The 27,687-nt window shown below is 40.2% G+C and overlaps 1 protein-coding gene across 2 annotated transcripts; it reads right to left on the bottom strand.

Moving 5' to 3' along the window:
* Positions 1-4,555: 4,555 nt before the first annotated feature.
* On the bottom strand, positions 4,556-26,892 carry greb1 (growth regulating estrogen receptor binding 1). 2 transcript variants are annotated; one of them, XM_026171544.2, is made up of 34 exons: positions 26,741-26,892; positions 21,338-21,498; positions 21,091-21,171; positions 20,465-20,641; positions 20,106-20,288; positions 18,457-18,549; positions 18,036-18,158; positions 16,904-17,065; positions 16,646-16,768; positions 14,681-14,866; positions 14,413-14,549; positions 13,889-14,165; positions 13,662-13,790; positions 13,385-13,582; positions 13,099-13,296; positions 12,800-12,983; positions 12,462-12,645; positions 12,213-12,349; positions 11,743-12,094; positions 11,508-11,623; positions 11,103-11,308; positions 10,415-10,967; positions 10,084-10,240; positions 9,889-9,991; positions 9,565-9,720; positions 9,270-9,406; positions 9,013-9,174; positions 8,164-8,368; positions 7,495-7,657; positions 7,256-7,374; positions 6,487-6,719; positions 6,126-6,326; positions 5,828-5,966; positions 4,556-5,448 (listed from the first exon to the last, which is right to left on the bottom strand). In XM_026171544.2, the coding sequence occupies exons 2-34, from the start codon at positions 21,489-21,491 to the stop codon at positions 5,285-5,287; spliced, it is 5,892 nt and encodes a 1,963-aa protein (XP_026027329.2). In that variant the 5' UTR covers positions 21,492-21,498; positions 26,741-26,892; the 3' UTR covers positions 4,556-5,284. The 2 variants fall into 2 exon arrangements, with proteins under 2 accessions (XP_026027329.2, XP_026027379.2); XM_026171594.2 differs by having other exon boundaries at positions 5,311-5,448; positions 5,783-5,966.
* Positions 26,893-27,687: the final 795 nt, after the last annotated feature.

Here is a 27,687-nt window from a genome sequence, read left to right as displayed (position 1 = left end):
AAAGCAATGCATACATAGCTTACAGTTTTTAACAACTTTATTTTAATAACTGACTAAATATCCTTAGAGTAAAATATAGGTTAAAAAGTTTGAAAATCATTACGTTTTATTAAAATTACATTAATTAAATATTACATGTGATACAGCATCCTTCTTTGGAAACAGGGAGGATTATCTGAGACATTTTCTGAGGACACATTGGGGTTAAATAAGAATTAAGTTCTTCAGCAGTGATGACATATTAATGTCTTTCATGTTTTAGTTGATTGAAACGTCACATTCTACATATAATACAGTACATAGCAGAGTATTGACTGTAACATCATTGGAAAACTCAAATTACTTAGATATGGCATCATTAAATCACACTGTATTCATTTCTACTGAAATCTACCCAAGCGAAAAGGAAAAGAACCTTGTTCTAATTCTGAAGACATGCAAGCCTGGTATGAGCAGCCAAGGAGACAAGAATAGCACTGACATTCAGAGAGCTTGAAGGCATCAGCATTGTGCAATGTACTGACTGTGTCTCAGTGGTCAAAAGTCTACCCATCTGTCCGGAGAAACTAAACCTGTAACTGCAGTTGGTAGTTTATCTATCTAATACATTGCTATAAAAATAAAAATGAAGGAACACTTTGAAAACACATCGACTGAATTTAAAAATCAAAGTGAAAAATTGATGCAGCAGTAGGCTAATCGATTTTGCCCAAATTTCTTAGCATCTATTTAAAATAGTCCTCAGGTTGTATGGGCTCCGCATGCCTGACAGCGTTGGGGCTTCTAACGAGACAATGGCTGGACCAGGGTATCACTGAGCTCCTAGTAAGTCTGAGGTGCAACCTAGCAGTGTAAGATGGACTGAAACAGGTCCCAGAGGTGTTTTATTGGATTTAGGCTGGGCGAGCATGGCGGCCAACCAATGGCATCAGTTCCTTCATCCTCCAGGAACTGCCTACATACTCACCGCACATGAGGTGGGACATTGTTGTGCACCAGGAGGAAAAGAGGAGCCACTTTACCACTGTACAGTCTGACAATGGGTCCAAGGATTTCATCCTAATACCTAACGCTTGTCAGGGTGCTGTTGCCTAGCCTGTAGAGATCTGTGTGTCTCTCCATGGGTATGCCATCCTGGTCATGCTGAGGGATTTTGCATGCAGCATGATATTCTCTACATCTTCTCCAGACCCTCCAGACGTTTGTCATATGTGTTCAGGACGAACCTGCTCTTATCTGTGAAAAGCACAAGGTGCCAGTGGTGGACCTGCCATTTCTAGTATTCTATGGCAAACGCCAGTCAGGCCTCATGGTCCTGGCAGTGAGCACAGGGCCCACTGGAGAAAGTTGGGCCCTCAGGCCACTCACATTAAGTCTGTTTCTGATTGTTTGGTCAGAGACATCCAGGTATCACCTCATGCTAGCAATAGTTACACTGGCCCTAGCCAAATGCAAAACTATTCAAAAAACATTCAGAAAAGATATACAAGGCACCATACATCACAAACTGTGTTGCACTGTGTAATCTGACACATTTCTATCAGAACCAGCATTAATGATGATGATGAGATAATCAGTGTTATTTGCTTTACCTGTCAGTGGTCATAATGTTATGCTCGACTGGTGTATATACTTTATAGATGTATACAGTTCAACAACTGCAACCTTAAGCAAAATCATATCCTACGAGGAGGGTAATATAATCCTTTATTCCAACAATATAAAGCAGCAGATTTTAAATTGTAAATGAATGCTTGTAATGTTGTATTTTTTCTATTTCATCATTTTGGCGAAATGCTCTTATTCACTTTCTTGACTTGACTTGATGAGAAAACTGATAACTCCCATATCTATAGTCCTCTGTCAGATGTTCCTAACTATAATCCATAATCTGATAAAGTTACATTTATATATGGCGCCCTGAGTTGAGTCTGTACTCAGAGTTCTCATTTTAGAAAAACAAACAAAAAAGTTTCGACATAAAGTCTCCCCGAACTGGGTCTCATGGCTTTTTCTTGTTACTCAGTGTTTCTAAGAACCAGCCCAACTCCCATCCAACTGCCCCCACGCCTGCTTGTTCTAGACCTCTGTGTGTGTTTATGTGTATATGCGGTCCGCATGAAACTGCAATCCCATGTGATACAGTTCATGACTGTGGATCAAATTCTGCTGTCATTACAAATATACTTTGCACCGCCTTGCTGTGGAGCACTTTATCATGGTGTCTCACACACACATACATTGCGCCAGGCAGGGGGGAGAAAGGAAACACGTGTTGGGTTTTCTAAGAACTGGAGCATTCAACATGCAGGAAAACATAGCCAACTAGAGTGGGAGAAGGAGAGGAGAGAAAGAGACTGGAAGAATACGGAGCAGACAACAGCGAATCTGGAGAATGCTAATACTTGTTACTGCTGTGTGTGAATATATGACAGAAAGAAATAAGTGTAGAGATGTGATGGTTTATTTACTGCAGTGTGTGAGGTCATCAGTGGGTCAGGTGCTCAACAAGGTTAAATGTATAATAATAATGATTTGCAATAAAAATAAGTACCATAATATCTTGTGTGAAAGATACACATTTGCATTTTTATGTGTGAAGGGAATAAAAGTGAAAGCTGAGGCAGGTTTTAGTGTAATCTCAGGAATTTCATTAATTAGACTGTGGCCATGTGGTTTTCGTGCATATGTGTGCAGGTTAATATTTGCCTTGTTCAGCCTCAAACTATATGTGACTGTGCATGTATGTACATGCTAAGTGTTTCATCTCAGTGTGTTTACAGTGCATGTGTGTGCGTGTGGGGGTGGGTGGTTGCTGGCCGGTAAGCTTTCAATTGCTCCAGTGATTGCCTTGCAGTGTTACTACATATCAGACACGTGAGAGTGCTTGCAAACGACTGGAGGGAGGTGGGTCGTTTCCTGAGGCAGGGGTTGCCTGATCTCTCACAGGCACTCCCCCTTTGGGCCACAATGCAATCTTTTCATCACCACGGAGATGGGGGTGGTGTTTGGGGGGGTTGGCCTGGTTGAGCCAATGGTAAAGCTGCCTGGGCCACACACTACAGACCTGCTGAGTCTGTCCCCACTGCAGTACTGCAGTGCGTGCTACAGGGCTTTAGAGAAATCTGATTAGAGTGGATTCCAAGGCCAGACGTGAATGGTTAAAGCCACTGCTGCCAATCCTGTATAAACAACACTAACGTACAGCATGTTGGAGCAGCATGTGCATGAAACACTGATTGCTTTTGAAATTCTATATTCCAAACTGCGTCTATATTTGAATGAATCTTGCCCTTCCCTTGCAAACCACCGTAGAGAGTTTCTGGGCAATCAATAACAATCAATACCAATAACAACTAACTATAGATTAAGTTCAGGAAGATGTTAAAGGTGCAAAAGAAAAATGTGGGGTCAAAGCACTGCTGTGGAACAGCATCACTGACTGATGTGTTATATACCTTTATAACACATGTGGGCTTGAGGTAATGTGTGGAGATATCAGCTGTTAATCCAACATGTGATTTGACTGCACACACAGATAAGAGTTCATCAACTCTAACTACAAAACCAGCAGACATGCAGAAAATGCTGTGTAAAGTATACACATCCTACACTTCCTCCATCTGCACACAGTGCTCCTCTTTTAGCAATTTTCTATAGTCCCTCTGAAATCTTTCTGTCTTTACATTTGATTATATTAGCAATTTCTGTCCCATATGTGGACACTCCAGACCTATTTCCTCACTGGTTGTAGTGTTTTGGGTTCCTTTTTATTTTATTGATTTAATGCCAATTAAGTTTATAGTACAAGCCTGAACTTATGTTATTCTGCCTGCCTCATGCATCCGTGCAGTATATATTTAGTTCTGTTACCCAGGACCAGCTGCCATTGGGGCTTTCATCCTCACTGTGGCTGGTGAAGTCTTCCTCTTCCATGTCATAAATGGCTGCTTCTTAATGAAATGTTCTTCAAGGAGTCTCCAGAAATCTGGCAGGAAATCAGGAAATATTCCTTACATGTAACAGACAAAAAAAAAAATCAACAAAGAAGCAGTTCAGTCCTTTTAGATGGTCGATATGTCAAAAAGCTGTGTAGTAGTTACTGATTTATTTAAAGCTATATTTTATGAAAACTTTGTCTTCTGGTATGAAAAAACTATCTTCATGACAGTGAAAAAGCAGTTCTTAGTGTATCTGGATGAGTCCTTAGACTGTAATGTGTACTGTTGTTTTGACTGAGCTGCTAATGCTTGGGCAGCAAGTGTTTTGGACTAAATTTATCAACAAGCGTTTTCTGGGAATGGAGTACTTGGGAGGAAATCTGAGAGCATCCACTGCTGCTGTACTATCCTGCTGCTTCAGGTGCTGATCTGACACCACATGACAGCAAAATTATATAGGACTGAAATGTTACCTAGATAGGCTATAAAATCTTTGTACTTAAAGTATGCACTGGACCAGTAATAGACATATAATGTAGCTATTAAAGTTTGCTTTTTGTATAGAGTGAGCCTTTATGATGTCTCAGGTTTTACATTTAAACAAACACAAGTTATTTAAAATGTCTGTACATTTATACAGTTAAAAGCATACAAAATTGTACATACAAAATATAGTCAATTAATGTTTCTTATACACGTACAAACAAAATAATCACACAGCCTTCTGGAGCACAAAAAATGCCCTGCATCTGATATAAACAGCTCAGAATTCTTATTCTTGCACACACTGAAACAAATTTATTTTTTACATGATAACAATCTGATGAAATATAATTGAAAATATTTGACATGTAAGAACATACATGCAAAACAAGCATCTACAAAAATAACCCTACAAAAATATCGACAGAAGCCAGCTACCATGTCACACAAATGATTGCCTCCACGTTCCTTAAAGCTCTCCGTGTTGCCTGCACCTGCAAAGAAATCTAAACACTGAGTAATTCTAAACAACTGAATCTGCAAACAGATATCACAAAAATCAAAAGTAGCACTGTGAGTTACGGAGCCTAGCAACTTTGTTTCAAGGATAAAAATGCCTCTTTCCTGTGCACGTACAGTCCCCATCTCAGACAATCAGTATATCTCGCTGAGAACATAAATGTATTTCCAAAACACAAACATTAACCTATTTCATGGAGCAGCACATAAAGCTTAAAAAAAAAAAAAAAAAAAAAAAAAAACAGAACAAAAAAAAAAATCCCTTTCCTGTTTTTGTTCTGTTTGACAATTAGTAATTTCAGTCCTGTCTACGACAAGCCAAAAGTGCACATCTGCTTCAGTTATATGTGTTTTCCAGTCAGGAAGAAGAGCGGCCGGTCCTCTTTGGCATTGGCAGTCTGGAACTCATCACTGAGCCTAAACCTCCACTCTTCTTCCAGCTCCAACCTGCCCACCGTCTCCCTCAGCGAGCTACGATCTGCGCTGATGACACACAGAGTTGCACCTAAAGCAAGCAGACAGGAGGGAGAGCGACACTCTTTAACAACAGTGACACAGAGCAAGAAATAATTACAACAACGAGAGCATGGCTTCACCTTTTTGAAGTACTTTCCTGATCTTTATTCCCTTTTTTTCTTTGATCAATATAAAGTGATAACTACTGACTAATTTGCTCTTATTTTGTGGGACTTAATGTAAATTATAACTGTTCTAGCTTTACTGGTATTTGTTTACTTAAGTAGAAGTGAAGAAGATTGCTGGTCTGATATTCAGAATGATATCAATCCGCTCCAAATTCTACACTGCACACTGCTTTGACTTCTTCTTAAATGAGTCACCTGTAACAGACATGCTTATTGTCTACATTTGGTCTGCTGCTGCACCTTTAAGGAAGGTGAACTTCTTGAGGAACCCGGGAGTCACAAAGGAGTCTGCAAAACAAAGGAGGAGGCCGCTGAACAGCAACCCTGCTGTACTGATGTTCACAGAATGAGGTCTGGAACTCACAAAACACACAGTCACCTACAGGAAGCAAGAAGATTAGAGTCTTTATGAAGTGTATGTTGAAATATAATATTAGATATTATGATATTATGATATTAGAATTTCTTATTTGTGTAATTTCTTTTTAAAACCATGTCTACATGTATGTGTAGATGTGGAGTGTGTGTGTCTGTATACCTCAGGTCCCAGGTTAAGGTAGCAGTCCACAGACAGTACAGGGTGCGTGTAGTTCTTGGTGCTGAGTGGAAACAGTTTATGGCTGTTGTGCTGGAGATATTTTTCCAGAAGGAGCTGAGCTGGTGTAGCCAAGAAAAGGTGCTTACTGTCTGGGGCACAGATGTACTGTGAGGGGCTCACAGAGGTGGGAACATCTGTCATCTGGAGACAAAATTCTTTGCTTATTAACAATAGCTTGTGAAAGTAATACGTTTTTTTTTATGTAATTGCAGAATGACAAGGAAAAAAATATCAATGACTATCTGTTGCCCAGTTTATGATTGCTAGTTTATGTTTTGATTTTGCTGACTGTGGACGATACCTTTGTCTTGATAATAAATGTTCTGTATCCTCCAATGGCGATCTGCTTCTTCATGACACTGAAGTTGTTGAACCTGCAGACAAGCAGCCCGGCACTGTGCAGCCTCAGAGTGAAATCGACGTCATGACAGGTGAAGCGGTTCTGGTCATACTGGACATTCTGACTCCGGTCAACATTGAGGAGGAAGAAGTCATGGAGATGACCTCGAGAGAAGGGTTCCCGCAGTACATTACCTGGTTTAATACAAAGGGAAAAAAGTTACCATAAATATTATTTGAAGGCACAAACAACTTATTTTAAATAGTTGCTTTTTTATGTGAAAAAAATAATCTCTGATCAGTAAATTTGTTTGCCGGATTAAGTTAGAAAAATGCGGGGAAATAATGGAAGCAACTGTGATTTGTTTTCTTATAAACAATCTGCTACACCTGCTTTTGGTGAGGTAAAATACATCAAGTAAAGTTGGGTGCACCCATTGACCTTTACCCCTTCTTCTCTTTTTACTTTATTTTCAGTTGTTTAAGAGAGACCAAGAACCTGTAATGTACTGCAAATTGGCAGATATTATAAAGTTTAATTATTTATTATGAAAAGAATATTTTTCAATGAAGAAAAATTGATTTTTGCATGTATATAATATCAGTTATAGCGCTTAGAAAAAAAAAAAAAGAAATTGCCAAAAATCAGTATCAGCTGGTCATAGGAAAAAAAATCAGAAAAAAGAAAATATTACAGTCGGTGCATCTCTACTGCTATGGTCACCACTGACCTGTCAGCGCACGGCTGCTCCACTTCCTGATGCCACATAGACCATAGTAAGATAGGTCTGGACAGGCCTCCATGTGCTGTAGCACCTGTTTCAGTGACACAGCGTGCTCTAGTGGGCCACTAAGTAAAACAGAAATCAAACACTGGTTGTGTTAAATCAAACCAGAAAATAAAACAACAAACAACAAGTCCTTTAACTCATACAATGAATTATGTTGTAAATAATCTGTCACTATGTACTTGCGTGCTTCTAGGTCTACTGTGTTCCACATAACACAGGAGTCATCAGCCAGGATGATGAAAGGCCAGACATCACCTGCTGGACCCCCTCCCTCCAAACGTCGGCTGCGTTCCAGCTCCAAGTTGTGATAGGAAAGCTCTTTAATCAGGAAGTGAGCAGCACCTGCGAGTTGGTTAAAAAAACTTTAAAACTTGGGTTGACTGTCGCTGAGAATACTTGGAGGCTTGGTGGTTCAATCCCTGGCTGCTCCAGTCTGCATGCTAAGGTATTCTTGGGTAAGATAGCAACCCCAAGTTGCTCGCCATGCATCCGTATGAATGCTATAGATTAAGAGCACTTAGGCCTAGAAAAAAGGGCTTGTGTGAAGCTGTGTCAATGGGTGAATGAGGCAAGTCGCATAAAGTGCTTTAAGTGCTCAAGCTGAGTAGAAAGCAGCTATATAAGAATAAGTCCACCAAAATGGTGATGAAGAAGACACTTTTGACTACAGCCTTATTCCATAAGAAGTCCCCACAGTTGATTGATCTGCATCATAGATTTTACACAGCATGGGCTTCATCATCCAGGATAAAATCCTCCCATTTATTGGGGGTAAACTAACTGTCGACCCTCCAGATTATGGAAGACTATGGATAACAGTTTACTTATTACTAACATGAGTAAAATACCTATTCCAGCACCATTGAAGACAGTGGGCAGCACCAGCATGATGTGGTTGGGCCAGTACTTTTTGTAGACGGCCATCTCATATTCTTTGACCACCAGGATATGCAGATGAGAGGCTCCATCCATGGCGTGGTACAGGTTAAACAGACCGTGCTCGTGACGGCCGGTGGTTGGGGTGAAGATTGGACTCTTGATGCAGTCTGGGCTCTGGGAAAGAAGGGGGAAAATAAATAAAATAAAAATAATGCTAATAAAAAGAAAATTGTTATTTTTAACGTGAATTTCATTAATAAAATTCTGTATTACTATGTGGAAAAATAAATTAAAATAATGCATGCAGGCTATACTAACAGCGTCCTCAGGATACCCCAGGATTTTATTAAAAAAATATATAGATTATGTTGAATTTAAACTCTATTTAAAGTCCAGGAAATAGTCACAGATCAGAGCATTTCTGACTGATGCAAGAAACAAATCTTGTAATTTCAAACAATACTTTCTCAAACCCGAATCTTTTGTTTGCATAATTTTGTGAAAACAAATAAGAACTGCTGGGCTGGTGGGACAATTTTAGCAATTGCTAAGCTAATTGCACCACCTAGTGGAACCACCTGGGTGTTGCACTGTGGCAAACCCCACAAATCTGTTCACAGAAATAGTCAACAAAAACAGCGGATGAAAATGTTCATGGAAGCAGATAAGGCAAAGAATTCCTTTTAAATCTTGACACACAAAACTTCTTCTTCTAAATTCTACTTCTCTATTATAATTACCACCTTTTTCTTGATGTGAGGTGAACAGAAAGGGGAACATTTATTTTCAATGATCAAGTTAAATGATCAAGAACACACCCAGTCAGAAGTGAGCGGCAGCCGCATGCTCTCCAGTTGGCCTCCGGGTTGGCTGAAGCTGAAGTATTGCTCTTTAGACTTTGGGATGATGAAGTAGAGCTGGATCTCTTCCCCAAGCAGTAGATGAGTGAATGTGAAAGCATGCAGTGTTGACTCGCACATCTAAATTATGAGTAGAGACAACTGTCATGTTCACATGTCAAAGACAGTTTGAGTGCGATTTTTTAACTCTGTCTGCTTGCATGTACTGTCCTGACCTGGTATCTAGAGTTGAAGCCCAGGTATTGATGACACTGTTCGCAGTGATGATATGTGTTGTAGGCTGCATACTTAGACAACTTTATCCTAGCTGTCCGCCGACGTAGGTACACATCTTCCTGTCGCACAGGATTTCCTGGAGAACAAACAACCAAAGGCAGATAAGGACCAAAAAACAAAATACAAAAGTAACAGGTAGCACAGCTACAGGTAATATTCATACTATGCACATATAGTTTTGGCTTTGTGTTAATATATTGATAAATAGATCAAGTTTTTTCCAGCTTTACTTACCTTCAGAGTTCGGTTTATATCCAGGGCAGTATATGGTGCTGATGTCATCATATTTGGAGTCGTGGATGGTGTAGTCGAAAGGCATCGTCCTCGCAATCTCTGGGTTGGGCCAGGGAGCACTGGCTGGATGGTACTGCACTTCCTCTGTCTGGGAATCTGAAGATACAAAACATTTACAAATGAATACATTGAAAACAGGTTTATGTACAATCTGTACTGATTACTTAATAAATACTGACAGATATGATTTTATGATCCAAGCAGCGGCAAAAACAGTAACATAAGAATCTAAAAACTGGTGAAAGCTACAGGAAATGCACTGACTGCAGTTGATGTCTTCTTCATCGTAGATATCCACCTCCATCAGTCTGATCAGCATGCGCGACAGAATGCCCAGGAAGTGCAGGTATGCTCCTGTCTTACCCACCTGATGTCGGAAAACAACAAAGATAAAATAATGTGAATATAAAGTACAACATATGCTCGAGTTTGAATAAAACGAATAAAAACAGAAATCACCTGTGGGGGGCCACTGAGCAGCAACCTGCGAGGGTGGAAGTTGTCACTTCGGCCTTCTGTGCGATTGCTGCTGTCCATGTGGCACGAGCGAGGGACCGTCCACTGACGATAATAAAGTGACTGCTCTGTACATGTCATCATTTTACTCAGTAAAGGCCTGCACACAAAATACAAGATTGGTTGTATATATTTTGACTCACAAAATATTACTGTGGAATATTTTTTAGACTCTTTCACTTTCAGTATCGCTGTTCTATATGCTCAATGTTCATATGAAAAACATGGAAATATACGCACATATGTGTTATAAATTGTTGTATATGTCCCCTACCTGAAACTGCTTGCCCATGCAACAGACATGTGTGGCAGGAATGAAGTACATCGTGGAAGCCCGCTGCTGTCACTTGCAGTGATGACGTTGTAGAGGGCACGAGGCAGGAGCACAGAAGGTGGCCGACTCGCTCCCCGTGCCCAGGAGCAGCTCGGATCAGGCGAGGAGGCTCGCGGAGAGGACGAGCCCGATGATGTTGATTTAGAGCGTATTTGCATCTGGGAAAGTAACGGTTGTTGTGGGGGCATTTGAAGGTAAGGTTGAGAATTTGTTTGAGATAACAGCTGAATTTGAGTCTGGGACTGCAGCTGGGAGATCTGCTGAGACTGCGAATAACATGGAGCATAAGGTTGCGTTTGGGATTCTGGTGCAGTTTGGGGACCTGGAAAAGACTGAGAGGAGCACTGTGGCTGAAGATGAGTCTGTGACTGTGAGGAAGACTGTGGGGCATCCAAGGCCACCTTCTCAACATTTGGAGAGGTGGCGCTTTGAGCAGGGTTAAGATCCAGAGCTCCACTATCTGGGCATGCCTGGAGTGGCTGGCTGGGCTCCCCTGAAAATACCAGGAAGAAGAAAATATATAGCATGTTTTCTTTAAAAAAAAAAGAAGAAGCATTTATCATTTTCCCAAACAAAATGAGTTTATCTATCTCTTTAGATATGAAATATAGTTTTTGTGAAATCTTACCATTATCTTGTCCTTCCTCCTCTTCATTGTCAGTACTACTGAGTTTTTCAGCATCGCTTTCGAGCAGGTCACTTCCTGATCCAAGGTTTTGTGGTGGTCGTGACTCTTTCTTCACTAGATAAGCAGCCAGTCCCAACTCTTGTTCAAGCGTGGTACGCTGTAGGTATGAGCAGCTTATCACTCGAAGGTCACAGTACTTTAGGGACCTGTTGAAAGAACGACCCCTTTGTTTAAACTCAAAATTACAACTATGACAGCTTTTTTGGCTGTGATGCAAGAAAATGTGGGGTTATACCTTTTTAATCTGTCAAGGCCAAAACAGAAAGTAACACTAACACTAGAACAAAGGTAAATACTGTCATGTGAAAAATCAGGGAGGGATGAATAAAATTCAAGTAAGCATACCTGGGAAGTGACTCTCCTAATGGCTCAGCCCCTGAAAGGATCAGGATGCAAGGGAGGGCTTCCAGCTCCAAGTAGGTACAAGGAACCCAGTCAGCATCCTGGATCTTCAACCATTTCTACATGAAACAGAAGGACAAATCAGACTACATGCAGCTTTCAAAGTATCTGAGAATCTTTTGTAGTTCTCTGCAGGTGAAATCATATATAACATATTTCTGAAGAATTACTACCCCACCTTGATCTGATCTGTAAAGGACTGTCCAATACTCAGAGCTTGCTTGGGATTCCCCAGTATTATTTCGAAATTCTCCTCCAAACCCAGCTGCTTCCTCACTCTGGACAGCCGTTGGTGGGCCCACGCTGCCAGAGCCAAAGAGGGGATTCGCACTAGTACCATGTGACCATGATGGGCCGGACACTGCTGTGCAGCATTGACCAGTGACTGTACAATTTCCATGGTCTCCACTGAAGTGTGTTTTTGGAGATTGTGGGAACGGTTGAACCTTCCAGACACAGCCATCAGAGCAACACAGTAGTGCTGGATCAAAACTGTGGTCCGGATCACAGCACTGTGCAGCTTTGGAAACCTGGAAATCAGAGACAGAAAGATCATAAAGCCTTCTTGCTGTGTTCTTGATATCATTTTAAAACTCCTTTTTTAATCATACAGTGTTTATGTTGATTTAACACATGTGAGTGCACAACCTTTCTTCCAAGGTAGCTGCCATGCTTTCAAATGAGGAATCATAACGCATCAGAGGCAGGCTGTTCCCTGAATGAGTCGACTCCAAAAGCTCTGACACACCAAAGTACCGTGTCCTCTCATGATACAGGTCCACATCCTGTATACACACAGCCAACAGATTTAGCCACTTGTGTGAACATATAGGCATTGCTAGTCTAAAAATGTTACACTAAAAGAGAGTACCAATCACATAGAAAATTAAATCTTACATTACTAAATGCAGACGGCCAGTGGATCTCGTTGTAGGGACTGATGCGGGTGCATTGTGTCTGAAGAGCAAAGGGAAACGAAGTGACGTGCAGAATCAGGATGTTTGTAGCATCTCTGACTTGTCGGGAGTTTAACAGTTGGTCCACAAGACCCAAACCACTATCTGAGCTGCTGTAGGTTGCACTGAGAGTGTTAAAGAGGGACAAAAGGGAAGAGATCCAAAGAGACTGAGTAAACACACTCGATTTGCTCTTGTTGTACCAGTTCTGATACTGTTAAAACAATGACAACTGAAAACAATAATCATTACATTTTTCTTTTTACTTTGCACACAAACCTGCTAATATCCCAGTGGGCATGGTCGTGGACCAGGATGTAAAGTGTGTACGAGTTACTGTGTGCTTCCCGGATCAGGCTGTCAATACGTGCCTGAGCGCTGTGGTCCATCTTGACCACATAACGTTCAGCCTCTCTGTGAGAAACACATGCCTGGTCTAAACTGCCAAGCTCCTGCAGAACACCTGACAAATACAGAGGAAAACACAATATATATAGGAATAAACACATTAATTCAGATTCTTTTGATTAATGAAGAACCATGAACACGATTGCTGGCAAAAGACTTATGTGACTAACCAGAACTCCAGAGGTGGAGAATAGTCTGCTGAAATGTAACCTCAGAGGGCGGTACAAGGATGAGGAAGCTGACCCTGTCAAAGGAGCCAAGGTCCAGGTTCTGTGTGCTGGAGTCGGCTATAGCACAAACATGGGACAACAGCTTTCTAGCCACTGCCAGCTGGATGGGACGCACCTCTCGCCAATCAACAGAGTATTCTACACAAATACAAAAACAAATTTTAGGCCATGTCACTTGACTCTGATGTATCCACTTACTGTATCCACTAAGTCATGTGTGCTTTACCTGAACAGGTGTCTTTGGGACCTGAAGCTGTGTCTTTTGGGCTGTCTTTTGAAAGGTGTGCATGTGAGTCCTTTGGACTGTGTGTGACTATGGGACTTTTATTACTCCTCTCCTCAGCTGATTCTTGGCAGCTAGATAAAGGAGATGGCTCACTGCTGTCCAGAATGGCATTGTCCAGAAGGGAATCTATATCACCATCTGCAAAACATAAAGCCGCACAACAAGTTAGGAAACAATCACTAAAACAGAGCAACAGGTCACAGATAGAGAGACACACCTTGTCCGAGGGAATTGCAGTAGTGGATGAGTTCTTGTGCAACACCAGTGGAGAGCTGATGGGCAATTTCTTTCAGACCCTGACTGGGAGAGAACATACTCTCTGCCAAGGCACGACACTGGTGCTTACCTACAATACAATACAATACAATAAAATACACAAAGACGATAAAGACCACATTTTTCACATACAGTATAAAAGGCATACATTAAAAATACAGATCCCACCTGTAACTACCACACAGGACTGTGTTTCCTGTCCTGGAGCAGTGACAATGATGACCACATAGTTGGTGTTTTCAAGCCGTCCTTCCATTAACCTGCTGAAAGTTAGGTGGAGGCCTTGAGTCAAAGATCCTACATCCTTCCCCAACACTACCACGCCCTCACCATAAGATGATGCAGCCAGCTGGGCAAGCCAGGGAAGCTGGCTGGGGGTCAAGGGTTGTGGGCTTTGTGAGGGCAAAGACAGATACTGGGGGAGCCCAGGCAATACAGGGGGGATCTGGAGACAGAGTAAGACGAAAACTTTGTTAATTTATTGTCATTATGTTTTCTCTCTTTTTTCTCAAATATTTTGCATGAAAAAGTTATTAATATTTGCTTCACTGTACTAAACAGCTGAAAAGAAAGCTGTGGTGTTATGAAGTGTTTAAAAAGCCCTGTAGATATGTACCTTAAAGTCTCCTAAATTCAAATATAGATGTATAAAATTTTTTTTATTTTTTATTTTATTTCTTGCAGCATCTGACCTCTATGCCATAGTGCCTCCCTGGGGTTCCAGTTGTTTGAGGTTGATGGTACTGTCTGATCTCACTGAGGTGGGACTCCCTCCAGGATCTCATGAATATTTGTTCCAAGTCCTCAACCAGAGGCACCTGGTCAGACCCTTGGAAATAGAGGTGAGAAACAAAACTTAACATTTATTCATTTAAAACAGTTTAGCAAGTAAAAAAGCCACAGTTTTGATGAACTGTTTACTACAACAGCGTGTTTCTGAAATAAAGATTGCATACTTACCAAGCTGAACAAGGTAATAGACAGTGAGCAGAATCTGCATCTCAGTGGACAGTGGTTGAATGGGTGATGGCCCATAGTGCTGGTAGACTCTGGGTAGTGTTTGTGAGCTCAGATAACAGCTCTGAAGTAGAGAACTGACAAGTACATCACTTACATTGCCAGTCAGCTGAGGAAGAGGGCCATGACCTGCACACATTAAAAGCAGTGCACAGATAAAATAAAGAAAAATATAGACATAACGGGGAATGAGGGAGAATGAAACTCAGCTGGAAATAGGATGGAAAAAAATGTAATTCAGTTTTATTTAGATACAATTCACAACAGTTGTCTCAGGTTGCTTGATATTGTAGTGAAAAACCCAACAATATTAGAAAGAAACTTCAAAAACAAATCCCCCTATGAGCAATCACAGGAAGGAAAAACTCCTTTTTAACAGGAAGTAAACTCCAGCAGAAAAAGTCTCAGGGAGGGGCAGCTGTCCAGAGAAGAGCTCAGACAGAGACAGGACAAAAGACAGAGCCAGAGTATAATCTCTGAATGGTTTAATACAGTAGTGGTATATAAACACAAAGAGGGTTTATGATGAGTGAAGTGCTGGGAAGTCCCCCAGTACCCAAAGCTTATTGCAGCATAACTAAGGGATGGTTCAGGGTCACAACTATAAGTTTTATCAAAAAGGAAAGTTTTAAGACTCATCTTAAAAGTAGAGAGGGTATCTGGATCAACTGAAGATGTTTCAGGGTGTTTTTAGAGCAACCTGATAATCATGAATTACAATAGCCCTACACAGAAGTAATGAATGCATGAAGAAAGATTTTTAGGGTCGAGTACAATAACCTCAGTTTTGTAATAATTTATAATTAGTAAAATAAAGGTCTTATGAGTCTTTATGTCTTAAAGGCTTGTATGTATGTAAAAAAGTAAGCATTTTCTGAAGTAATACATTAACAGACAAATGCAAATGAATAAAGTTGTTGGTGCAGAAAAGGCAAAAACTGAATGCAAGAAAAAAGGAAAAAAGAGACATAGGTGACCTATGTATTTGTATTTTTCTTCAGTTAACACAGTGAAGTCTGTAAGCTGGTTTAGGCAGGCACCTCGTACTCTTTGGCCTCACACAGACTAAACTGGACCAATTTATCTATTTACATAGCAGACTCTCTCACCTCTACCTCGGGCATGTCAATACTGGTGTTGTCCTGCATCACCGCCTGTTATTTCAACTAATTTACTGCTCCAGCACCCACAAGAAGGCTCCAGCTGTTGATTCATCATACTTAACTCACAACCTCAGTCTTACTTTTTGGCAGACTGGAAGACTTGGATGGAAATACTGTGACGGAAGGAACCAAATATTTAAAAAACAACAGGTGGTAAGATGTTGGCTGGCGTGGTGAAGGGCAGATAGGTTAGGAAAATTTAGTGAAAACACAAAGTTAAGTTTACAGAAAACAGAAAGGGGCTAAAAGGGTGGAGGGGAGGCTGACCAACACCATCAGGTGTTGGCTGGGCTCTGATCCACGAAGAGGGGCAAGCTAAACTAGCCTTTGACTAAAAATAACTCACCCGTAAGAAAAGCTGAGTTCAGCTGAATGGAAAATTATGATGAAATACAAGCTGGATGTGGACTGTCACAAATCCAAATAATCTTGTGAAACCTAACAGCATGTTCTCTTACTCAAGTGCAACACATTCCTAATCCATGAGTCCGCGAGGACCTGCTTGGGTCTGAGTGACATTGATTGCATCATCAGAGGTAAGCTCCTTGCAGACATCTGCATGTCCTCCAGTTTATTGTGACACTGCAGTACCTACACTACAAGGACACCAGCATATCATTTTATCCAGGCAGACTAAAATAAATAATATAGGAACTACCACACATTCATGGCATCCACAGTTGACCAAGTGTGAGCACAATTCCAGCCTTAGTAAGGTAGAGTAGCTCTCACTCAAATTTCTAACCTTTGAAAATGACAGGTTGCAGTCTGCAGGTTTGCAGCAGCTGATCCGGAACTATTACTGGCACCTCTGGAGGAGAAAGCGGTGTTGAGATCCACTGTGATGAACCCTGTTGGGCTGTAGTCTCTGCATACAGAAGGAAAATACAAATATTTAGACAGAAAAACACACAAGAAGATCATACAACACACAACTGTCTTGTTGATACGTTTATAGAGTCATAGTAGAAGTAAAATATAGTCTTTTTTTCCCTGATTGTACCTGCTCTGGAGCCGTTGGTGGCGACAGAGGACACTGATAAAGTTGATGAGGCCAATGAAGATGGTGGCGTTTTCGCTGTGCTCTCAGGCAGACTGCTGGTAGACGATTCAGGTGACCAGCCCTTGTGCCTCTTTTTGGGAGGCCCAGTATTTACATGTACCCCTGAAAGATGAATAAAAAGAAAAAGAAAAAGCTTATTGAGCTTGACACACTCAACTGGAATATAATTAGATTTAAATCTTTAAATTGCACCATTTCTCATTTTTTCCAGATGCGCAAACTCTACTTCTCCTGCATGTTTTGACAGTTAATTTGTTAAATTAGATTTTTTTCTACAACTCAGGTTGTTTTAGGATTGATTTTCTGTAAAACATCGAGTAATCTTGGTCAACAAACCAACAGAACATCTGTGATTTTGGTTAATCCAACAAAAAAAAGAAAAGGAAAAAGAATTGCATCTTAGTCATGCATCAACCTGTCTTTTCCTCTTCAGTTTCTGTTGTAATACTGTAATATGGGGGACACATAAAAGGCCCACTTGTTAAAAGGACCATGAAAAAACAACACTGACAGGAAGGAAGCTTTTCAATAAGAGAGAAAGCAGGAAAAAGAAGATGAGACGGGGTATTTTACAACCTTGGTTTATAGAGGTGACAGACTGAAGCAGAGGGCGGGAGAAAGACAGACAGAAAAAGGGGATGTAGAAATTTAGTGCCTGAAGTGCTGGCAAATGAAAGCAGGGAAAACAAAAGACATCCCTCTGCAGACAATGCAGCTGGCTGGCGTCTGTATAGCAGGGGTGTTATAACACACACACACACACACACTCACACACAGTGTTTTGACTAATGGAGGCAGGAGCTCTGCTTTGAGATGTGAGAGGACCCTTGGGAGGGGGTCAGTGACAATAGACACAAAACTCACTGTGTTTACATGCACACAGAAGCCAAGAGATCAGGTTAAAACAGCAAATTAAAAAAATTCTGCAACACATTACATAAGCTGTGTATGCAACTACTTTATGAGATATTAGATTTGTAGCATAACCAAAACCCCTTTAAACAAAATATCATCTGTAAGCCTTTAAACCAACTGGAATAAACTGCAGAAGTCACCGGAGTGCACAGTGTACCTGTAGCTGAGGGTCTTCCAGGCCCTGACTGATTTAAAGGTGGCTGAGTGTTGGAGGGAACAGCCTGGTTGTCATTTATCAGAGTGTGGGAGACGTCAGCTGTTTGTGCCTCCGTATGTGAAGCTGCCATTAGCAGAGACAAAGAACAAAGTTGAGTCAAAATAATCAACAGTAATGAATGAAACTTTTCATTGAAACTATTTCTGTAATAATTGCATTCACTCTTCACTTTTGCTCATTTAAGCAAAATACAGATTGTCTGTTTACAAATTTTTGACGTGCCAATAACCCTGAGCAGCCTTGTGTTTAAATAAGACATTAAATCTTTTTTAATACAAACAAAAAATGATGACAAAAAACCAAAAAGGAACCCAAGAATCAACTTGTCTTTCCTGGAGCTTATCTCTGTATTGTTTGTTACCTGATGGCTGGCTCAATGCTTGATTTGGCGGCTGTTCATCTGGTGTCGATTGGCCTTCTGAGAGGGTGGGTCCCAACTGTCTCATCCTGCCATCTGATATGGAAAAAAATATCACCACTGAGACAGAAACGCAGCAACAAGCTGCTGTAACGGCTAGCTTTAAATGTGTGTATGCATCAATGTGCAGGTGTGCGAGGTTCATGGGAAGACAAAGTGTTCCAGTCATGGTCTGAAAGTTCAGCAAAGTTATCCAGACGGCATAATAATAATGGCATCCTTCTTAAAACTGGGCTCAGGGAGGAAGGCATACTAATAAGCAGTCAGTGAGAGTTACAAGCGCATCAGAAAACCATGTAGCAGAAAAGATTAAAAACAGTATCGAGTAAAAACGCGACGGTCCTGGAGACGTTTGTGGGGAACGATGACGATAACTTACTTAACCAGCCAAACACATGAACTTCCGTCACTGGGTTTAACCTAGTTTGGTTTATTATTAAACAATAAGCAAATAGGAAAAGAGCTTCATCCATGAGAACAACATATATATTCCACACTTCTTAATATCAACACTCCTTCGTGCTTTGAAAACGAGCATTAAGAGATTTCTTGACTGGTAATATTGCAGCAATACATACCCCGAGCTCCGATTTTTGTTTTTAAAATAAGTCTCACATTTTACTCCTAAACTTCAGGATTAACAAATCATGAAAAAACACAAGCGCTTTCACTTCATAAAAGTTCATCAGTAAACTATTATGCCTCTGTCTACAGTCTACGCTCTCCAGTATGACCTCTCACTTGCACTTATGGCTTTACTACTTATTCACTTGGTTGGGAATACATGAGCCAAAGATTCTACACAATGGATAATTATTTTGAATATGATTTGCTTTTGGATGTTAAATGAATAAAAATAAAAAAAACACAATGCTGTATATGTACATGACTAAGCTACAGCATTAGCTGTGAGAGTTTAGTCATTGTTTACACTAAAACAAGCATTGGGTGTTTTGTTTTTTTTGTCCTAACAATGCTAACTGAAATATACAGAGAAGGATTTTCAAAATAAAATCAGACCTTGAGACCTTCTCATAAAGTTAATTAATCTGTCAATGAAACCATCATTTAGTGGCAATGTTTTTCATTCCCTGTCTTTAATTTGAGCGGAGTAGTAAAAAAAAAAAAAAAAAAAAACATATCAAGAGCAATTTATTTTATTCAATGGACTACTACCTGTTTAAAAATAAATACAAAAGACCACAAATTAAAACAGCAGAGAGCACCTTTTATCTTTACTGCATCATGATGCTTTTAACAGTCCACTTTTTATTCTGAGCACTTATGTTTAAGAGGGGATAGGGCTCATCTATAAACTGCTGGAAAATGGTAAACTATATTTCAAGGCAGATCTAGGTTCTGCCCCGTGCTTTATGTTTTTCTTTATGTGAATCCTATTTAATGCAGAAGATGGACACCAGTAATTGCTGAATCTAAATCTGATCAAAGACAAATGTTTCTTGAAAAAAGACGTTTATGCACATCTGTGACCTACAGTGTTTAGTCACTACAATTGAATAAATCGGTGTTTGTGCTACAATCAGGAAGTCAACTTAACTGTCTGACTACATTAACATGTGTGCACCTCTTACCATTTCCCCTCCAACAGATGGGAGCTCCTCTGACGAGCAAGCCCTGGCTGTTTCGGTACAGATAGTACTTCAAGTGCTTCTGTTTCTTGGGCTGGGTGTTGAGCTTCAGGTTAATGTGATTGGAGAACTCTGTGAAATAGCGGAAACCTTTCTCTCCACAGCCCATACAGTTTCCTGAGAAACCTGTTGGGGGTACCAAAATGAAAAAAAATTATTACAATAAAAAGTATAGAAAATAAAAAGTATTTTTTGCGTATCCCTACATTCACACAACTGAATGGCACAAATGCACTCTTTATTTTCCTCTTTCAGCTGATTTTTTGTTAACAACAATTTCCTGTTTCAGTCTTCTCCCTCACCCAACAGTGCGTAACGACCCCGTTCGTCTGGCAGGAAGCGGCGGTCCACAGCGCAGACCAGCAGGTTCTCAGGAAGAGAAGGAGACTTTACTCCAACCAACATGAACCCAGGGGGTACATCCAAGGGATCAGAAGCAAGGGAGGACAAGCGAAGGTCCTTGCCTGCTTGACAAAAGCCTGTGGAGTGGAAAATCAGGACAGAAAAGTGCTTTTCAGTAAATGAAAGGGCAGTGTGCCTTGTGATTGACAGTCCAGGGTGTAACCTGCGCTTCATCCGATGACAGCTGGAACAGATTCTGCACACACACATCCCTTAATTGGATAAGTGGTCAAGAAAATTAATTAATGAGTAGTACATTTTTATTGTATTTATTTTTATTAAAGAGTGAATACAAAATGAGACACAGAAGACAGCTCAACTCAAGAGTAGGTACAAATCCTGATTTTTTCTCCATTACTTCACCCATCATGTACAACGCATTCACAGAGGACGTAACGCCTAAAAGGTACATCTCCTTGTCACTGTTCCAGCTCCGAATCCTATTTATAGTCACTATCTTGCACATGTATTCCTGAGAGTGTATGTTTATTGGTTTTATATGGTGTTTATGTGTATGTATACAAACCGTCAGTGGTGCAGCATCCCTCAGGTGGGGGCTTCATCTGGTAGGGTATCGGAGGACTATTAGACTCTGAGCCATCTTCATCTGTTTAGCATGTTTGAAGCACAACCAAAATCTTTACATTTTCAGCATAAAAAACGTGACAGGAAAATAAAAACTAAAGAAACTGAGATTCAGCTGAACATCAGAAAGTCATCAAACCCTTGTGTTGTTCAAAATATCATTTCTCATGACCATCCATAAAACCCACCGTCACGTGCCAGTGGCTGCTCTGTCTCAAGGTATAACTGTGAGAAGACAGGTCGGGGTATTATCGTGTCCGACCTCAGTGAAGCCTCAATGGAGTTATGGAGGACCTCCTCAAAACGTGTGGTCCGCAGCTGGCCTGCATAAGAGTTCCCCATTGATGTCCTGTAAAAACAAAGTGACCTTATCTTGTGATGGACAGTACAGGACAATTTGTCCATGCTAATGGTATTTTTTTTAGTTACTTTAGAAAAAGAAACTGCAAGATGGGAAAAAGACCACATAGAAGTTCTGTGATGTTTGTGGTTTCTATGGAAGATGATTTCAGAGGAAGAGGATTTCAGGACTTCTTAAAAAAATAGCTACCGGTATGTTATATTTTTTTTAATCTTTGGTCCAGGTGCATGTTTCAAGCACACACAAAGCCTACAAAGGTGACATTCAAGTCTTATTTATCATAAATAGTTAAAAGGCCTCCTTTTAAGGTAGAATTGATTTTGAAGTAGCACACACACACACACACACACACACACACACACACACACACACACATGCGCACACACGTCTAAACAGTGGTTACTGGTGGATGGAATCTGTCCAGACAGCATGATATAAAATCAGCTGCTCTGACAGTGTCAGGGCACCCTGACCTAGACGCTACTCCCTCCCTCTGTTTTTCTCCTTTCTGCTCTAGTGCATCTCTCTCTCGCTCTCTCTCCGCTCTCTCCCTGCTTCGTTTCGCTTCTCTACTCTAAAACAGATGAGTCTGTTTTTCTTTTTTTTTTTTAAAAAAAAAGTCAATTACATAATAATACAAAATGTAATAAAACACTGAGTATTTTCATAAAAGACTTCTGTCAGAACCAAATGTGCTGCAGAGAGAACAAACTGATTCAACACAGGGGGAGAAAAAAAAAAAAACAAGAAAAAAACAAGGCTGAACAGTAAACACCAACTTAATCCCCCTCCTCCAAACCTCTGAGTGCTCATATACTAGCTGCTACAAGCACAGACCCACACAAGCTGCACATTACTGACTGGCAAACCTGGGTACACGAACCAAATAGTCAGAAACCTGAAGGGTAGATTAATTTCTTTTTAAAGGCTTGCATGTCAGATTACAGCCTTAAAGCTGAGTAAGTACCTTACACTATGGTTCTCTAAACCATGAGGCTCATGTACAAAATCTTTAAAAGCCAAAATATGACATCCAGTTTTAAATATCGTGGTATATGGATTAATGAGTAACAGATGTTAGTTTTCGGTCTCAGTTTTCTGTAATTTCAGCTTAAACAAATCGTCTTTAACTTAAACTGACATGAACTGCCATTTATAATAAAAACTGCTGTATTCATTTACTTAACTGACCTTTAAAGAGTTTAATATCTTTACAAAAGTTAAACCTGGTTAAACTTTTCCCTAAACATCTATCTATCTATCTATTACTGGGACAAGTCTTCTCTTGATTTCAGTTTTATTTTCTCATCTTGAAACACTTGTTGGAAAGAGACACACGTCCTCTCTCTCACATTTCCCATACACATACCTTACCAGTCAACCTTCTGCTTCCACACTTTCATATGTAAAGTAGCAGAGCTGGCTTTTAATGCCTTGCACCGTCTTGTAGAGAGCAGAAGACAAAAAGCCCTGTCATAACACAGTCGGGACTGAGAGGAAGTAATCACACCTTCTACCAAAGCGCAGTCTGATCTTTTTACAACCACAGAAAGAGACTGTGGGGAGGGAAATGGAAGGGAAAGCAGATTAAAGCAGAGAGGTGTACTCCACCTTTTACTGAATCTTAACCAAAATCCTAAACTTCAAATAGGCAAATGCTGTCAATCTAAGGAAACAGAATTGGCTTTCCCTTGAGCTGTGTGGTGTGGTTTTGTAGCTACTTGTTAATAAAAAGTGGTTCCTTGTGCTATCACTTCAAAGAGAGATTTTCTTCACATATTGTTATGGGACACTCTCAAAGCATACAAAGCACTGACAGTAATCTTCTTCTGGGACTTGTATTGTTCAATAAAAATGCCCTCATCTTTAATCTCTAGCTGCACAACTAAGGAGGAAGACATGATGCAGATTCTTTACTTAAGTAAAAGTGCCAACACAATGCAAAATCTTGCTAAGAATTAGCAGGAACATTACTGCAGCATTAATGCATTTTACTGTTGTAGATGCTTTTGTTTCAGCCACTTTTGATCAAGCTGCATACTTTTCAGTATAGCAATGCATCACATGCTAGAAGATCATTGAATGTTTGTAAAAAGAGTACCAAATATCTCTAAACAGTCCCCTTTTTATTAGCTCAGAAACATTTTGTTGTCACGATTTTGTGACAATGCAGTTTACAGTTGCAAAAGGGAGTTTATCGTAGTTTCTATATAAAAAGGAATAAATACATTTCTTAATGGGATGAGGAAACCTCATCTTTGAAGCTGTTTCTGAAATGTACTCGAGTATGAGTGTAAAATACCTAGGTAAAGGACAAATAGTCTAGTGCTATTTATTCAGTTACATTCTATTATATTACTTCTGTACTCTTACTGTTATAGGTCCTAAATTAATTCTTTTTACTACATGTTCCAAGCAAAACAGAGATCACTTACACATGAAGGAAGACATGCAGCCGAGATGACAGAAATTATCTCTGAACTAAAACTTTTAAGGAAGCTTTGTTGATCTTTTCTCCTCCCATCTCCCCCACCTTCCTCTCTCCTTGGCATGGAAGTGGGAGATCCTTTCAAGTCACCACCACCCCCCACCACCCTTCCCTTCTTCTCTTTCTGCCTCTGTTTCACCCTGGGGAGAGAGGCACTATTGTGGTGGTTTATGACCTCTTGGACCCTGTTCCCACTGCTGGCTTCAAACACAGCACCTCACACATACAAACCTGCAGTTAGGATCCTCCCAAAGCTCTGAGCACCACGCAATCCACACACTGCACTTTGCCACCAGTACATTTATATTGAGAACTTCAACACTTTTAAATAAATGGATGTAGCTGCCTTTAAATAACAAATGAAGAAGATGAGCTCGATTTGTTTATTTTCTTTTTTTAATGAAAAAAAACAACAACAACAACAACACACAGCACACATCTCGTGAGTCCCTACTTGCTAATATATGCAAACTTTCATGCACATGCTGACTTTTGAGGGCATGGATGAATTTGATTGAGAGACGTCTCATGACCGTGAGGTCAAAGGGGGGTTTAGATAACAATGTTTAGCTAAGGCTTTGATGTGGCTTATACTTCTTATACACATATGCACAAACATGCACAGTCACACACACACGCACATGTAGGCACTCGCGCATGCTCTCTCATAGGCTCTAGCTCAGCTGACACAAAAGGCTTGTCTTGAGGGGTGAAAGGTCATCCCGGGGAGGTCAGATAAGAACCCCAGGCTCTTTCTCCGTTGGCCAGGCACACATACCAGCCACACACAAACACATGCAGTAGCTTTTCTTTCTTTATGTTCAGTCAGACATGAAGGGTTGCAGTCTCCACACACCGCAAATATACAGCCATAAATCTTTGACTTCAGAGGACATTATATTAATGTACATTACCTTTCTGAAGACTAACTCTAAATTCAACTTTTAATTGCCTAACTGGAACCTAACCTTGAAACATGTCCTCAGCTTTATATTTAATTATTTACCTCATGGATTTGAAAAAAAAAAAGTGTTCCTAGAAGTAAGACATAGCCAAACACATACGATACCATTACATAACAGTTCCTGTTAATGATCCTGTTAACACTGTTGGTCATATACATATATTCAGCTAATTGTGCATGTGACTGTGTGAGAGAGATAAGACGATAAGGCAAAGGAATGTCGAGCACGGTCAGCTGGTCAGTACAGCATGTCTTTCGGCACCAAACAGCAGAAATGGAAAAGAAAAAAAAGCCTCCAGCTTTGCAGATGCTCTGTGAGCACTGAGCCAAAGCCTGCCACATATGTAAGGGGAAGTCAATAATACACACACAAAAACACACAAGCGGACCTTTTGATAGGTCCATAACTGACCACTGACCCACAGTAAATGCTTTCATTCACACTTTGCTCAGCTGACACTGAATCGATGGTAAGGGAGCCAACTGGCCAACTGGTCAGGCAACTCTTCAGCCAGCCAACCACACATTGCACTGGGAAGCCACTCAGCCAACCACTCGCCTTTGCCAACACAAAGATATCCAATCACTGAAAATCAGCGATTTTTCACTGATGTTTCTTTCTGAGCATGCCTACATGTACATCAATTTTATAATAAAACACAACATTGCATCTGACAACATACAGTACACAATACATCTGTTGGAGTTTGTGCACAAAAATAAATAGCTGGAAGGGACTACAAAGCTCCAACTCCCTGAATTTTCAGTGTCTGCTACGCCTGCTGCTTCGCTATCTCACTCAGCGTCCTTCAGCAGTTTTTGTTTCTTCTGTTCTCTCTATCATGCATGACTCCAGGGAAACTTGTGTTGTCTACATGCATGCAAAATCAGTATGAACCTGCACCTTACGATGTAAAACAGTTTAGCTGCAGGATGGCTTACAACGTGACTAAAAAGGGTCTCATTACCCAAATATTATTTGTGTTATTTACTCTGTATCAAAAATTGAGTTTAGCTACACATTACACCTAACATGAAATAAATTTTCATGACACAAAAAGATTGATGTACAGGCTGTAACCACTGTGTTTAAGGACCTAATAGAAGAGAAAAATAGGCAATTTTCAAGACAACACATGATCTGTTGACACATCTACATAGATAATAAACAAAGTAACATAACAGGAGTATAAATGTCTCAACAAGTAGGCATCATTATTAGTTCATCTTACAAACTGCAGCCCAAATTAAACTTTATTTAATTAGTCAAACTGACCTTATGAGAAACTTTTTCATTACGTTGGTACAGTAGGAGATGGGGACAAACTAACAAACTATCTGCACTAGCAAACATAACTAATCCTGTAAAATAGTCAGATGTCTATTCATATTAATGTACAGAATTCACCTGCTTGCTGCTACTACTGCACATTCACCCAATGTATATACTAATATATATATATATATATATATATATATATATATATATATGTTCTTCCGCTGCCAACCTAAATCCTATGTTACATAGACAGCTGTCCCTCACTATTAAATAAATACAAACGTAAAAGGTTAAAGGCACATACACCACGGGGGTTTCAAGCAAACAGTCAAGACACAGCGCCACAGCTCATACCCACTCTGCTCGCAGTGATCACTACAACATCATCTACAACCGAGCTGGCAGAGAATGTTTTTCATCAGCAAGAAACCCAAAAAGATAATGTGTCATGCCTACAGAAATTACACCAAAAAATGAACTGGCTACTGGGCGCACTTACCTCTACGATTCAGCGAGAAAAATCGAGCAACTACTCTTCAAGAAAAGCCTGCAAGCTGATCTGGTGTTGTGTCACCATGTCTCCGGTGCGAGAGACTACAGCGGGACTGATCGCGCGTGTCATCACCTCTGATCCTCCGCGTGGAAAGGTCCCCCCTCCCCCTCTCTCCTCAACAATGGTACAGTCCGACTGCGAGCGCTTGCCTTTTTTTTTTTTTTAAACCCTAATTCATGTATCTTTTTCTTCAAAAGCAACAAGATACCATTGCTCTGTTACTGTATTATTATTATTATTATTATTATTATTATTATTATTATTTATTATTATTAGGAGCGGACAACAGTAAAGCTGTGGGGATTTTTTTTTGCAAAAGTTATTTGTCACACAATGAGCTCCCCTGAAAAAAAAGAAAATGGTTCAAAATGTTTAGATGGGAATTTTTTCCCCCTCGTTCTCTCTTTCTCCTAGCTAGCGATTAAATAATTAGTCAGCCTTGTAAACATTTCGACAACCAATGAATCATCTCTGAAGTTTCAAAGAAAAAAAACAAACAACCCAAATTTACACTAAAAAAAAATAGAATCGTGGTGATAAAGAAAATACTCCAATGGTACAGCCATGCAAAGTGAACAAGGAAGAGACTGAATGGTTTTTACCTCAATTAACCCCCTTTCGCCTCAAAGTTTTTACCCGCTTTTGAGAGAATCAGACCTCAAGGGAAAGAAAATTATGAAACAGGATAAAACGGTTGAGAAAATGGATTCAGTTGAGCACGAAAAATCGTCTCTCCTGTATTAGGAAGAATTTAGTGGACCAATGACTGTGCCAACGAAAACACAAAAAGCAAGTAGATGCATATCTATTATAGGTACTGCTATTTATTTGATGCTTCAAGACTCTTTAATTCACCAACAATATCAACATTTGACATCTCAATGAATCACATT

Source organism: Astatotilapia calliptera, chromosome 1 (genome assembly GCF_964374335.1).
Source record: "Astatotilapia calliptera chromosome 1, fAstCal68.1, whole genome shotgun sequence".
Lineage (NCBI taxonomy): Eukaryota > Metazoa > Chordata > Actinopteri > Cichliformes > Cichlidae > Astatotilapia > Astatotilapia calliptera.
This window is presented reverse-complemented; position numbering and strand designations above follow the sequence as displayed.

What these genes read in the sequence shown, in the direction of transcription:
- greb1 (XM_026171544.2), bottom strand. Translation starts at nt 21,491, where the DNA reads ATGGGGAACTCTTATGCAGGCCAGCTGCGGACCACACGTTTTGAGGAG. An exon ending in GGGTCGTTACGCACTGTTGG is followed by an intron (nt 20,289 to 20,464) that starts GTGAGGGAGAAG and finishes TACCCCCAACAG; the next exon opens with GTTTCTCAGGAAACTGTATG. An exon ending in TGCTCAGTGGCCCCCCACAG is followed by an intron (nt 9,992 to 10,083) that starts GTGATTTCTGTT and finishes TTCCGACATCAG; the next exon opens with GTGGGTAAGACAGGAGCATA.